This window comes from Rousettus aegyptiacus, unplaced genomic scaffold (assembly GCF_014176215.1).
Source record: "Rousettus aegyptiacus isolate mRouAeg1 unplaced genomic scaffold, mRouAeg1.p scaffold_m13_p_17, whole genome shotgun sequence".
Lineage (NCBI taxonomy): Eukaryota > Metazoa > Chordata > Mammalia > Chiroptera > Pteropodidae > Rousettus > Rousettus aegyptiacus.
The window spans coordinates 12,324,254-12,337,359 of record NW_023416292.1 but is presented as its reverse complement, the minus strand read 5'-3'; the positions used below and the strand labels follow the sequence as shown (position 1 = coordinate 12,337,359).

The window sequence follows — 13,106 nt, the reverse complement described above, 5'->3', positions numbered from 1 at the left end:
GGACTTGTTTCGTAGATGATAATGGGCTGAGAAGATACTGCTCTGAGTAAAAATTAAGTTAGTGAAAATAGAATTGAGATCTGCTACTGAATGCTAGAGAGTATGAAACATGATTTTCAAATAAACAAACCAGAAAGGATTTGCTCTAATTTGAATTGTAAGATCCTTTTCTGTTTTAAAATTCAATTTGATTCAGTGACATTTATTGGACATCTAAAATGTGCAAGTGTCAAAATCAAATGTAATAAAGCATTTGATTTAACCTGGGATTTCTGGGGTAAGAGTCCAAGGCATCCAATCTTGACAGCAACCACTTCCAAAGTTCAGTCCCTGTTATCACTCTGCATCCAGCCTGACTCACTCCATCACACACACCCCTGGATGTCATAATTATCATCAGTGACTGAACGCTCCAACCCGAAGCAGAGGTTCACCGGGTGTCATTTCATGATCGTGTTCTTTTTATCAAAATCCTCGGGCCTCTTCTTTGATGCTATTTTTCTCAACCCACATTCCCTCATGCTTCCTAGATAGTCTACTGTCCCCTCTTCCTTAGTGTTCATGATGACGGGGACACCGGCATTTGTTTAGTGGCAGTCCTGATTGTCCTTCGAGCTAGCATTGCACTATAAAACAAAGCCGCCAGAGTCCATCTCCTTTCCTGAATCACCATTCATCCAGTGAACGGTGGTTTAATATCGACGTTTATCAATTAGGCCAAACGCCATTTATAATTGCCGTCTCTAAGATCACACTTAAATTCTGAAATCAGATTTACTTTAGTATTAAGTTACTAACTCATTAGTGTCTTTGAACCGTTTCATAAAACACGAGATATTTGTCTGAGCATCACATTAGAGGCAGATACAAAGGACGACAGGAGATTTCCCTTGGGGGCTGAGCCGTGTTTCCCCCCAAAGTTCATATGTTAAAGTTCTGATCTTCGGTATCGCAGAATATGCCTGTATTTGGAGACAGAGTCTTTAAAGAGGTAACAGAGGCCCAAACGAGGTCATATAGATAAGCCCTGATCCAATACGACTGATGTTCTTATACGAAGAGGAGATTAGGACGCGGACACACACAGGGAAGGACCCTAGGAAGACACGGGGAGAAGATGGCCACTTACAAACCCCAGAGAGAGGCCTCGGAAGAAACCAACCCCGCTGACACTGCGATCTTGGAGTTCTATAGCCTCTAATATCATGAGAAAATAAATTTATATTGTTTACGCTAAAAAAAAAAAAAACCCACAAATTCCATTGAGGAACTTGAGATGGAGTTAGCGGAACAGGGCAACAGGCCAATGAGTGATGCAAGGCAGAGTGTAGTGTGCATCAACCAGGGAAGACAGATGAAGGCACCGGGGAAGTTATTACTGTGGCCTGCATGGCAGGGGCCAGACTGAAGCTTTGCCTTAAAGAAGCAAGAGAGAACTTGAATAGGTGAGGAGTGGGTGTTCCGGGCGTGTTAAAAGGCCAAAGATGTGCAAGTAAAACTTCCACTCAGAGGAGGTAGGAGGGGTAGGCAGCAAGGCTGGGGGAAGGAGGCTCGTACTTGAGAACGGTAAGAAATCAGACACAGCCCGTCTCTTCGGAACGAAGTGTTTCATCGTTTTAACAAGGGCAGGGCCACTGAAAGTTTTAATAAAAAACTGTTTAAAGGTGATTTGTCTGACTGTCACATGTAGAAGATGGTGGCGGTAATTGGAAAAAGTAGGATCAACGAAAAGCCTCTGGGAAGGTTTTTTATATGGTTCCTACAGCAGGCTGGTAGCAATGAACTTGAAATAAAATATAGAAGAGACACTGGCAATTGAGTAGGCACCTGTATGAAGAGGGTGAGTCAGAGAGTCTAACCGAGCCACCGAATTTCACAAATGCTCTGTATTCCTAATATCGTAGATCCACGTAGTGAGTGAATAAGTTAATATTTAACACAAAAGCAGCAATCCATTTTACTCTAATGTTTACAGAATTTGAGTGCACACATGCACCAACACACATGCCCCCTGCTTTTGCCCGCATGGGCACATCTGCAAGTGTCCCTGAGGAGGGAAGGTAGACGTATTTGCAGAGCCCGTACATACCTGTGCCAGGCCCTCGGCCAATTGCCGGGGATACAGAGATAAAAGACAGACTGTGCCTTTGAGGCGCTCGCAAGCTGCGTCCATCCTACAAAGTCAGTCACTGCTTCAGTGACGACACCTTTGGGGCCGTCCCACCTGTGCGTCCCTATCAGACTGTGCTCCTGCTCCCCAGCCTTGTCCATGCATCTGTCTATGAGACTCCCCCACCTGGCTGTCCACAGATGTCTCCTCGTCAACATCGGCAGCACCGGACACCAACCCCTTCCCCTAGAACCCGCTGCTCCTCACGCGAGGTCCCCTGAGAATGGTGAAACCTGGGGTCCCTCTTCTTTGGATTGTCTCACTGCTGTCTCACTCTGCAAGTCACCCATCCTTAAGTTCTGTTGATGCTAATTCCTGGACATCTCTCTTATCCAGCCACCTCAACAGTCAGTCACCTCTTCAGCGCTAACTACCACCATCTGATGGCTGCCACAACCTCCTAAGTGGCCTCCTGGCACCCCGACCTGGAGCAGTCGTCCCTCCCACTGCCCACACAGCAGCAAGTGTGACCTTTCTAAAAGGAATATATGATTGAGTCGCTTCCTGCTTAAAACTCTTTAATGTTTTCCTATTGCTATTAAAATAAAGTGCAAATCCCTTAATATGCATTGCAAAGCCCTTTATAGCCTGGATCCTGCCCATCTTCCATCCTCACTTGACTCCTATTTCCTCTCTAAGCACCAGCCGCACAAAATTCTTTCGGTTCCTCTAATGGTCCATGATCTAAATCTCTTTCCAGGAGCCACATATGCTATTTTTCCTGTCAGAAACATTATTTCCCTTTCCTGCAAATTCTCATGCTCTAGGCGCGGGTCATGCAATGGGGATGATATTTAGTCCACTGTGTTGGAGTGGGGTGTTCTGCTAAAGCATATTCGTGGCATTTTCTCATGCTTGTTCAATGAAGATGTGCCCAAAACAACACACACACACACACACACACACGCGCGCACACACACACACACACACACCCTCCACGCTCCTTAGGAGTGTGAATAATCTTTGAGGCATCCAGAGGTACCTTCCTCTCTTGAAGGAAGGAGGAGCAAAGAGCCCTTTACTTGTTCTCATCAATAAGGATGTAGCCTTATTGTCCAAGAACAGGGAGTCATCAGGCCCTCATCTTGGCTAAATAGGAAAGGAACCCACCCCATAAGGAAGAACAGGAGAAGTAGTTCCGGATTCAGAATGAATGGTCATGGCAAGACCAACTAGAACCCAGAACTCCTGGGGCCAGTGGGCTAGCCTGTAGTGGAACTTGAGCACTAAGGGTAATAGATATCCTGGGAACCCCAAGTGACAGACCTCTTTGGTGGAACTCACCATGAAGGCAATAAAATAATTTTCCCTCAAAGATCCCTTGAGGGCTTATGCTAAGTGACACAAGTCAGACAGAGAAAGACAATACCGTACGGTCTCCTTTATGTGTGGAATCTAAAAAAACCAAACTCATAGAAACGAAGAGAAGATTTGTGGTTGCCAGAGGCAGGGGGAAGAGAGTCAGGGAAATGGGTGAAGGTGGTCAAAAGGACAAATTTTCATTTAAAGGACGAATAAATTCTAAGGATGCAATGTACAACCTGGTGACTATTGTTGACAATACTGTACTGTTTACTAACAGTCACTAAAACATCTTAAAAGTTCTCATCACAAGAAAATAATTTGTAACTATGTGAGACGATAGATGTTACCTAAACTTATGGTAATCATTTTGTGATATATATATATATATATATATATATATATATATATATATATATATATATATATGATGTATCGAATCATGTTGTACACTTTAAACTAATACAATATTATATGTCAGTTATATCTCAATTAAACTGGAGGGGAAAAAAGATCCCCGAGGACCCGTGAGCAGACAAGATCAATAGTGGTCCAGCATCCGCTGCTGGAGCATCTCACACCTGTTGCAACAGAGGTTCCTGGTGGCCCAGGGGCCGGCGAAGCTGCAGCAGCAGCAGCAGCAGGCGGACAGCCCGTGGGGTGGGAAGTCAGCAGCCTCCCCGAAAGCCCCCGCCCCGTGCTCCAGTAATTATGGAAAAAAGAGTCATGGTTAACTGGGAGTCTGTGAAACCTCTTACTGGTTTACTCAAGATCATGCAGTGAATATAAGAAGAGACTGAAACAAACAAACAAAAAAAGTGATTCAGTAAAGATGAACAGTATGTTGGGCTTTCAAAAATGTGAAAACAGAGGTGAGAAGGGAAAGACCCATTAGCTCATTGATCTACGACAGTCGGGAACTGTTCCCTGCAACGCTTTGATGGTCTCTGGCTCTGACTGGAGCTACTGGAAATTATGCCAAGTCACATTAATTAAGTCTGCGTAAAGCCTCAGTGAGGAAAAGTGGTTTCGGGACAGAGGAATGTCACACAGAACCCAGGCGATGTGACCAGACCTCATTATCTTAGGGCCTTTGATAACTTCCTGGAGAGCAGAGCTGGGTTTTGAATCGACTGAAATCTTCCATAAATGGAGTCTAAATGCGGGCTACATAACATCCAAAAACTCCCCAGAGAAATTCCTATTATGTACATGGAAGGGGGAATGAAGCAAGTCCCATCTGGCTGGGCAGAGAATATTCTCTGCGGACTGAAACTCTGTGGCTCCTACGTTTGGCGCCAAGTGCGTGTTTGTACTAGACCAAGGCCCCAAACACAGAGGTGTAAGCATACTGGAAACCCAGCCAGATAGAGCAGGCAGTGCTAGATGATTCTCTGTCTCTAAAACATCTGAATCACAAGGCAAGATATCAATAGGGGTATTTTTTTAATAAAGTCCCTAACTGGTTATGAAACAATATTATGACCAGTGCTACTCAGAATCGCTAGAAGAAACTGGAGTGACTGATTATCTTTTTCCATTAGCCGCCCATCAGTACACAAGCTAAAATCAAGAACAGGCTGACGTACACCTCTGTGACTTTTGCTTTGTGGGGTTGACACTCTCAGGAAAACCCCAGAGCTTTAAAGTGAGTGCACAGTGAAATCAGCCTTATTAGGAAATAAAGGCACAGATGGATGAAGCGACAACTCCAATGTCACCCACTCAAAGAGGCCTCCCCTGAGGAGTCTCGAGGACCGTGCTCCCTTCTCCGCTACGCAGTGGCCTCTAGTTGCTCTGTGACACGTTAACTTTGATAACTATCAAGTTATCTTGTGGAGGCTCTGCAACTGGAGGCTTTATGGAGTCTGGAAAAACCAGGGTTCACATCCATTCACCGGAAAGTCACCTATTGGAATGAAAACCGTTTCTTGCAGACGTGATGTTAATTAAATCCATACCGAGCCACGGCGGTTTGAAGCAATATGACCGCAAGTGTGGTCCACGGACCGACGGCATCTGGCAGTCTGCTAGGAAAGCAAAATCGGGGGCCCACCGGAGACCTGGTGGATCAGACAAGCTGAGTGTGGAGCCCCAAAATCTGCGTTTACGTTCTCTGGGTGATACTTATGCATCCTAAGGTTTTCAGTAAATGTGATTCAGAAATAAAGGTGGGAATAAGCAAAGAATGTCACGAGGACTAGGATTTGGCCGAGGACAATGACAGATCCTTGCTGCCATTTAGATTTGAAAAATCAGGAAAAAGGAGGAGGATGAATTAGCTGCGAAATTACGTGTGTGAAGATGGTGCTTCGAATGCACGTCTCCGCATGCCATCGGACACCTGCTCCATATTGTCTCACTAAGGCAGCCGAGACCTGGCTCACCAGCCAGCACGTGGGCCGTGCCCCCTCTCTGCAAAGCTCTCCCTCAGCTTGCTTACCCTCTCCCTTCCCGGGGCAGCGCCATCCGTGGCTCTTTCTAGGAATCATCCTAAGGGATGATGGACCAAGTCAAATGAGAAGAAGCAGACCAGCCGGGGACAAGCGGGTGGCCGCGCCGTACCGTGATTTAGATGTCTGATGCAGTCGCTCAGGAGAGCGCTGAACTTCTTCTGGTCAGCTGCCTCGTGGAAGCAGAAGTAGCCGTGTCTGAGGAATGGCTGCCACAGGTACACCGGGTATTCCTTCGGCAAGACCACAAAGGGCGGAGCGGTCTCCTTCTCGTTGGATGCTAAAGAAATATTGAAAACACAAAGACGTTTAAAAATGTGTCTCTTTTATTTAAAATACGTATTTCGGGCTGTGAAGGTAACTCCCTGGGCAGGTCACAGGATGGGAAGGTGGTCCTCACAGGGGCCGGGAATGCGAATTCAGACGCTGCTCACATCCTTCCACCAGCTTCGCCTGTCTCACTCCAGCAGGTGGCCTCACCTCTTACCCACCAGCCAGTCCTGAAACCAAATTGTTGAGTTCACCAGTATCACCCTGACTGCCAGCCTATAGCTTCTTTACTATCTAGCCTTTAAAACCGATCTGAAACATCTGTTGCTGCTAACAATCCCTTCTTTTCAAAATATCCTTCTATTTGGAAATTTCCTAGGACAGTGCGGCACATTTGTTCATTCAACAAACTATAGTTCAACATCTACTAGGTTCGGTGACTGTGCCATGCACTGAGGATCAGAGATACGTAAGCTGTACCTCTCTCAGAGCATCTCTCTCCCGGGGCCCTTCGTGCTTTTTAAAAATTCTTCTTTGTCACGTTTCTTGGTTCCTCTGCCCCTTCTCTGCATCCCCTGGTCAGTGCTGGGCTTGGTCTCTGTTCTGCGCTGGTTTCTGCTCCCCTCTCAGTCCCTAGGTGTGGTCATCCACTCCATGACTTTGCAAATGTATTCTGCAGTTCATATTATCTTTTCCTCCTCCCCGTACATCATGTTTTTGCATAGAAAATTCTCATTCATCCTTCAGAAGTCAGGTGAAAAGCCACTTCCTCTAAGGTGCCTTTGTTGGCTCCTCTCTCTGCCACCAAAGACAGAGTTGGGCGCTCCCTACCTTGTTCTCCCAAAATATTGTAATGACCTATTTCCCTGGCTGGCATCCACACCCAGGGTGAGAGGTACAGAGTGAGATAAGCTCCCCCACGATTCTCCCCAGGAATCAGAACCACTACCCTGGAGCTCCCAGAGCATGACATCCACAGCTCGCGTATCCTCAGTGCATGGCACAGCCATGGGACTTAGTAGATGCTGAGCTACAGTTTGTTGAATGAATAAATAACGGTTCGTTGAATGAAATAAATGTGCTACGCTGTCCTAGGAAATTTGAAAAGCCTAAAACAATGGGGACTTTACCTCTTCCCTCAAAATCAATTCCAAGAAACTCATGTTAAGCCATACTATTATTCAGATCCCCTACCTAGACTTTATTCCCTTCCACGCATTCTAATTACATGAAACTGCACTTAGTTAAATGAGCCTTGGTTTACTTCCAGAGTCACAGAGAACAAAAGGAAGGAAAAAAACACTTGCTTCCTGCCAACATCCTGGGGATCAATCTCAGGAAAAGGAAGGGAAGAAGGACCCTCTACGTGGCTGCTGAAAGCACTGAGTATACCAAGAAATGGTTCGTAACCATAAGGGGGTCTCCAGAACCAAGGCTTGCTATTGGCAAATTAATAAACCAAGCTTGGCTTAGAAAAAGAGTAGGTCTGTTGGGGCTTATATGGCATGGGGACCCTGTTTCGGTGCCCTGAAATCTGAAATTAACATAACAGAATCTACTGGGAACACAAACTTTGGCCCACCAACAAAATATCTGGCGTATAATAACCGAAGAATGAGTCAACGTATGAATGAACGAACAAATGAATGACTGAATACTGCAGCAGAGACCACTCGTTGTGTAACACATTATCTAATCTCCCTTCTTTCTCAGTAATAAAGTCCTTGATTTTTAGTTGAGCAAGGGCTGCATAGAATAACGACTATAATTCCAGTCTTCATGGCAGCTTGGTGTGCCACAGTCACTACGTCCTGGCCAATGGGACGAAAACTGAAGTGGTAATGAAGCTTCCTTAAGGAGATGGAATGTGTCCATCTCCTCCCCTTTTCTCCTTCCTGCTGTCTGGAATGAGAAAGCCGTGGCTGGCTGTCCAGCAGCCACCTTGGACTATGTCATTAAGGGCCACAACCTAGAGATAAATGGGGAGAAAGCTAGAAAGAGTCTCTAACATTTATGGAACCTGTCACACAAGCTCTGGACCTCTAGGATCCAAATATTTTTAGCAAGATAACAAAACCTTATCTATTTAATTTGAGTTTTGCAGCAGACTCGATTCTAAAGAATGAAATGCCAAATCGATGAATCATTTTAGCAAGACATGGGGACATTTTTGATTTATCATTTTAGCAGCATACTATGTAAAAAAGACATATTTATTGATAAAACTTTAGTGCCTTTTTTCGAGTGAGATTAATTCCTTCCATCTTTATTGTGCCTTTATTCTTTCCAATGGGATTAGTATCACACAGGCAGTCTTCTGGTTAACCCAGTTTTGTGAAACAATTATCCTCACCCTTTCCAGGATGTTACAATTTTTCACAAATGACTGAAAGCAACATTGATCCTTTGCATTTCAAAGCTTCAGAAAGCCCGACAAAAATTCACTCCTATTAGCCAATTAGATAGCTATCTCTCATCGAACCTTTTATAAGAATTTTCCAGATGCCATTAGTCTGTGTTTTTTCTGAGTTGAGTTACAAAAATATCACAAATGATCTACTGTAGAATATTCTTTAAATCTCAGAAGCCCACAGCATATAAAAGAAAGTCATTGAAATGCCCCAATCTGAAGCCCTGAACCAAACGGCATTAGTCACACAGGACTTGCGTTTTTTATTCCATTTCATTCCTTCCAATATGATTTCATCAATCTGTCAGTGAATATATTGTCTGTTCTGATTGATTTCACTGGAAAGTTCTTTTGGAGAGATTCCGAAAGGTCGACATACGGATATTCCCATTTCTAGCCAATGGCTCCAGAGCCAAGATGACAAAATAAGTAGATGTTGAAAGCAAATATAATAATATGTACAGTGCACATTAAGTGTTATTTTAGCTTGAATTACTTAATAATAGTTTGTTAATCTAGGTTTATGGTCCATGTGTTAATCTTATAATAGTGTTATTAAAAACACTACGCTAAGCATTCTGCACCAAAATAACTATTGAAAAAATGATTAGATTTTCTCCATAAATTCTAATGAAATGATTATACCCATTAATAAGAACCAGTGCTCTCTTCAAGACACCAAGTAATTACTGTGCGGTATGATTTACACAAAGCCAGATGGAGTTATTACATTATCCACAGTTCATGAATCTCTATGAAACACACTATTGGTCTATATATATTATTCATCACTCTCTCTACATGGAAAAAAGTAGAATGAATGAGAATCACAGTATGTTAGAGGTAGAAAAAAATCCTTTCAGATTTTCAAGTTCAAAGTCCTAGAGTTGGAGAAACAGAAATCAAGAGGTTTAATAACACTAGGGAAAGCACTTGTTAAGTGGCACAGATAAAATTAGATAAAAATCCAGTCGCCAATTCTCAGTTCAATGCTCTTTCCACGGCAGCATTCGGCTATTACTAATAAACATGCTAATTAATTCCATGCCTGTTACGTTGTAGCCATGAGTTACTGTAACGCTTGTTAAGAGCATTTTATCGATTTAGGATATTCTACTGCCTATCTTCCTTAAATTAGAAAAATAATATTCCCTGACAGGTCCTGGCTTGTTTACTGAAAGAAGAGACTGTAGATTTCACAGACTGAGCCCTGTCTATTTATTTCTGCTGTCCTGTGTGGTGCTATTAAAGCTTCTAATATATTCCAAAAGCCTCAAGATGCCCAACCAATGGCACATTTTCCATGCACTAGAAACACAGCAACTGACTTGCATATTGCTGAATGCAATATAAATAATAGAAGTGGTATAATGTTTACCTAAATTAGGGGAACGACATCTTCCCTTTGTCTATGGAGTATGGGTGTCTAGCCTAGAGTTTCTCAGCTTCAGCAATGATGGATATTTTTATGCCAGATAATTCCTCACTGTCAGGGGCTGTCCTGTGTGCATTGCGGGATATTTAACAGCAGCCCTGGCCTCTAGCCATTGAATGCCTGTAGCACTATCCTTTCAAGTTGTGACAACCAAAAATGTCTCTGGACACTGCCAAATGTCCTTGCGAGAGGAATCCACCTCCCCCGATGAGAACCTCTGGTCCAGCTAAACAAAGCAAGTTTAGGAATTTTTGCCTTGGGAAAAACTGCTCAGCAACTCACCAAGAGGGTCTGGAAAATGCCGATCGGATAATAAATTATATTCCTCTTCTGAGGTTAACACCTTGCCACCGGCTGGAACAATTCGGCTTTTAGGAGCAGCTCGTTTCTGATAGGCCTGGGAAAAGAAAGGCATAAAGGAGTGATTTTTTTTCCCACTATTTGGATTTTTGAAAAATAGCAGGAATATGAGAAATAGCCAGACAGAACCAGACCCAGACACTCAGAAACAAGCAATTCCCATACTACATCATTGAGTAAGAGGCATTTATTCAAAAAAATATGTTTCACATAACTGCTACTTACAAGATATGATTTTAGTACTTTTGTGTGACGGTCACAACATGGTAAGTCAGAGTCCCTAATCTCAGGGAGATTCCCTGTAGGTATGTTTGTTTCTCAAATGGGGAAAACATAATCTCAGTAACTCCTAGAAATCCTGTAGCACGCTTGCCATTTCAGACGCTGGCACCTGAATCATTCTAATAACCCCAAGGGCGATGATGCACACAGGCATTTATTTATTGCACAAGATGCTTGCAGACTGATGACTAATGAGACCGTGGAACAGGTATCTGCAATCACGGTTGCCATGGATTTTCACCAAATACATAAAACTGCTGCCACAATAAAATATGCCACCATGGTGTCCTCGGACGTGAGACTGTTTTGCGGTAAAATGCTCTGAGATGGAAGTGCAATATCAAGACATCAGAACAAATCTGGGCCAGAAGACAAAAAGCTCTGCTGTTTGGGAAATGTAAAAAAAGGTGCAGAGCATTGCTAAAGCATTAACGTCGTTCGTTAAGCAGACGTACCCACAAGGACATACAGATAAGATAAAACGTAAGTACATGCATCAGATGGTAGGGCTTAAGACAAGGCAAAATTTTGAGAATAACAAGCTAAAAGCAAGTTGAGAATTGAAATTAAGCAAACTGTAGAACCCCGAATCTATAGAGCGCACTCTTGGGAATAATTAAGTGATGTTGGCCAGGGCAACAAATTCAGAATGACATTCTCACCAATAAGATGGTGACTGAAGAGATCCAAACAAAACAAACTCTCGTATATTTAAGGTTGTTTTCATACTTGCAAAACCCACTCATCAACTGCTTAAGCTCATCGGGGACACAGAGCATGACAGAGAAGAATTTAAAGTTGTGTGACTCTGAAAAAGTTTAGAAGCAGTTCGATTCAGTCCAGCCTCCAAGCTAAATTGTGCTATTTGTTATAGCAGGCCCCAATCTGGGCCTTTGTAAACATTATATTATTTAATCCTCAAAGCGGCTCTATCGATTAGTTATTATCTCCATTTTATAAATGAGAAAAATTAAACTCGAAGAAGTTATATAACTTGCCAGTGAACCATTGGTGAACAGGTAGCAGATCCAGGATTCACACCTGAGTCTGTCAAGCCCAGTGCAAGGGTCCAGAAGGGAGGGAGAGATCATCGAATGAAAGTGCTTCATTTTTTTTCCTGCTTAATTATCAGCCAAAACTAGACGTTCAATAAAATAACAGGCCATTTATAGGTATTTAATGTATAACTCTCAGGTGTAATTTTTAAAACCACACTCTTCTACAGATTACATCATAAGATGTTATTAAAGCTTTAAGGATTATGACAAACTGCATGGCATTTTTTTGATTTCCAAGTTGTTTTTTTTTTTTTTTTTGTAATCCTTGGTTATTATCAAATGTAGTGGCCATCTTAAAAATCCAAACAGGTTTATTTGAAAATAATGAGCAAATAAATTAAACGTTGAGGAAGAAAGCTTAGAAAAAAAAAAAAGAAAAAAAGAAAAACCCCAAATTTGATTCAAAATGAAACTTTGGTTCAGTGCCAAGTATGGTGAAAACAACAGCTCGATGAGTGTTTCCTCCCAATTAGTTGTAGTCATCACTGCTCTAACATTGGGCTCTGCCAGAGCGTGGCCGTAGGCTAAGTGCTTTAGTGCATTCATTTGTTGAATCCTCACAACGCGAATCACGCTCGCCATTTTAACGATGAGAAAACGAGATTTAAGACTTAGGAAAGGACACATCTGGTAACTGGTAAAAGCACGAATCATAATTGACAATATAAATAACCCTTATGCAATACTGCCTCTTCTCAAGTTTTCTTGAGAGGATATTGTAACATGCCACAGAAAATAAAGGCGATTTGTTATTGCTATCATTGTTATTTGTAGTGTATTGCTAATTTGCTTCAGAGCATATCAAGTGTTGAATAAAATCCCAGTATAGCTAAGCAAAGAAAACGTTAGCTTAATGAATGTTGAAAAGAATACGACTACCCAACACAGCATTGCCTGGTTGCCTGTGAATTGTCCGTATTGTGTTTCCTTTCTATTTTCCAACAGAAAGGGGAAGGAAACATATTGGTCTGTCAGCCTGAGGCCTCTTCCTAAACATTTAGTATTGGGGGATTGCTCAGTGGACGTCATCCTGGCTCTTCTTAAACTCAGTCAAGAGAGCAGAGTTTTAAATGTTACTACATTTAACTAATAGATAGTAGTGATGTGTTTCAAAAGCAGCTTGAGAATGTAGGTAGATTAGAAACGTGCACAGTATGAGAGCTTAAGAAATTATTGGGCTCCCTAGTTTAATTGATGCCCGACCTAAACTTTAGTTTTTCAGATTCACCGCCCAGTGTTTGTTCCTCTACACTTTCCATGGAGAAAGATATGGGGATCAGTAAAAACTGAAGTCTTTCCAGGTGCTAGGTACCATACATATGTTATCTCATTTTCCCCACATTTTACAGACAAGAAAAATAATGAG

General features: G+C 42.6%; 1 protein-coding gene across 1 annotated transcript in view; it reads right to left on the bottom strand.

Annotated features, from left to right (window-relative positions):
• Window positions 1-13,106, bottom strand: part of NIBAN1 (niban apoptosis regulator 1) — a 123,710-nt gene that overhangs the window by 54,547 nt on the left and 56,057 nt on the right. The window contains exons 4-5 of the mRNA XM_016145612.2: window positions 10,323-10,437; window positions 6,038-6,205 (exon numbers count right to left, since the gene is read on the bottom strand). Of these exons, the coding sequence (XP_016001098.2) occupies window positions 6,038-6,205; window positions 10,323-10,437 (283 nt within the window). The remainder of the gene's footprint in view (window positions 1-6,037; window positions 6,206-10,322; window positions 10,438-13,106) is intronic.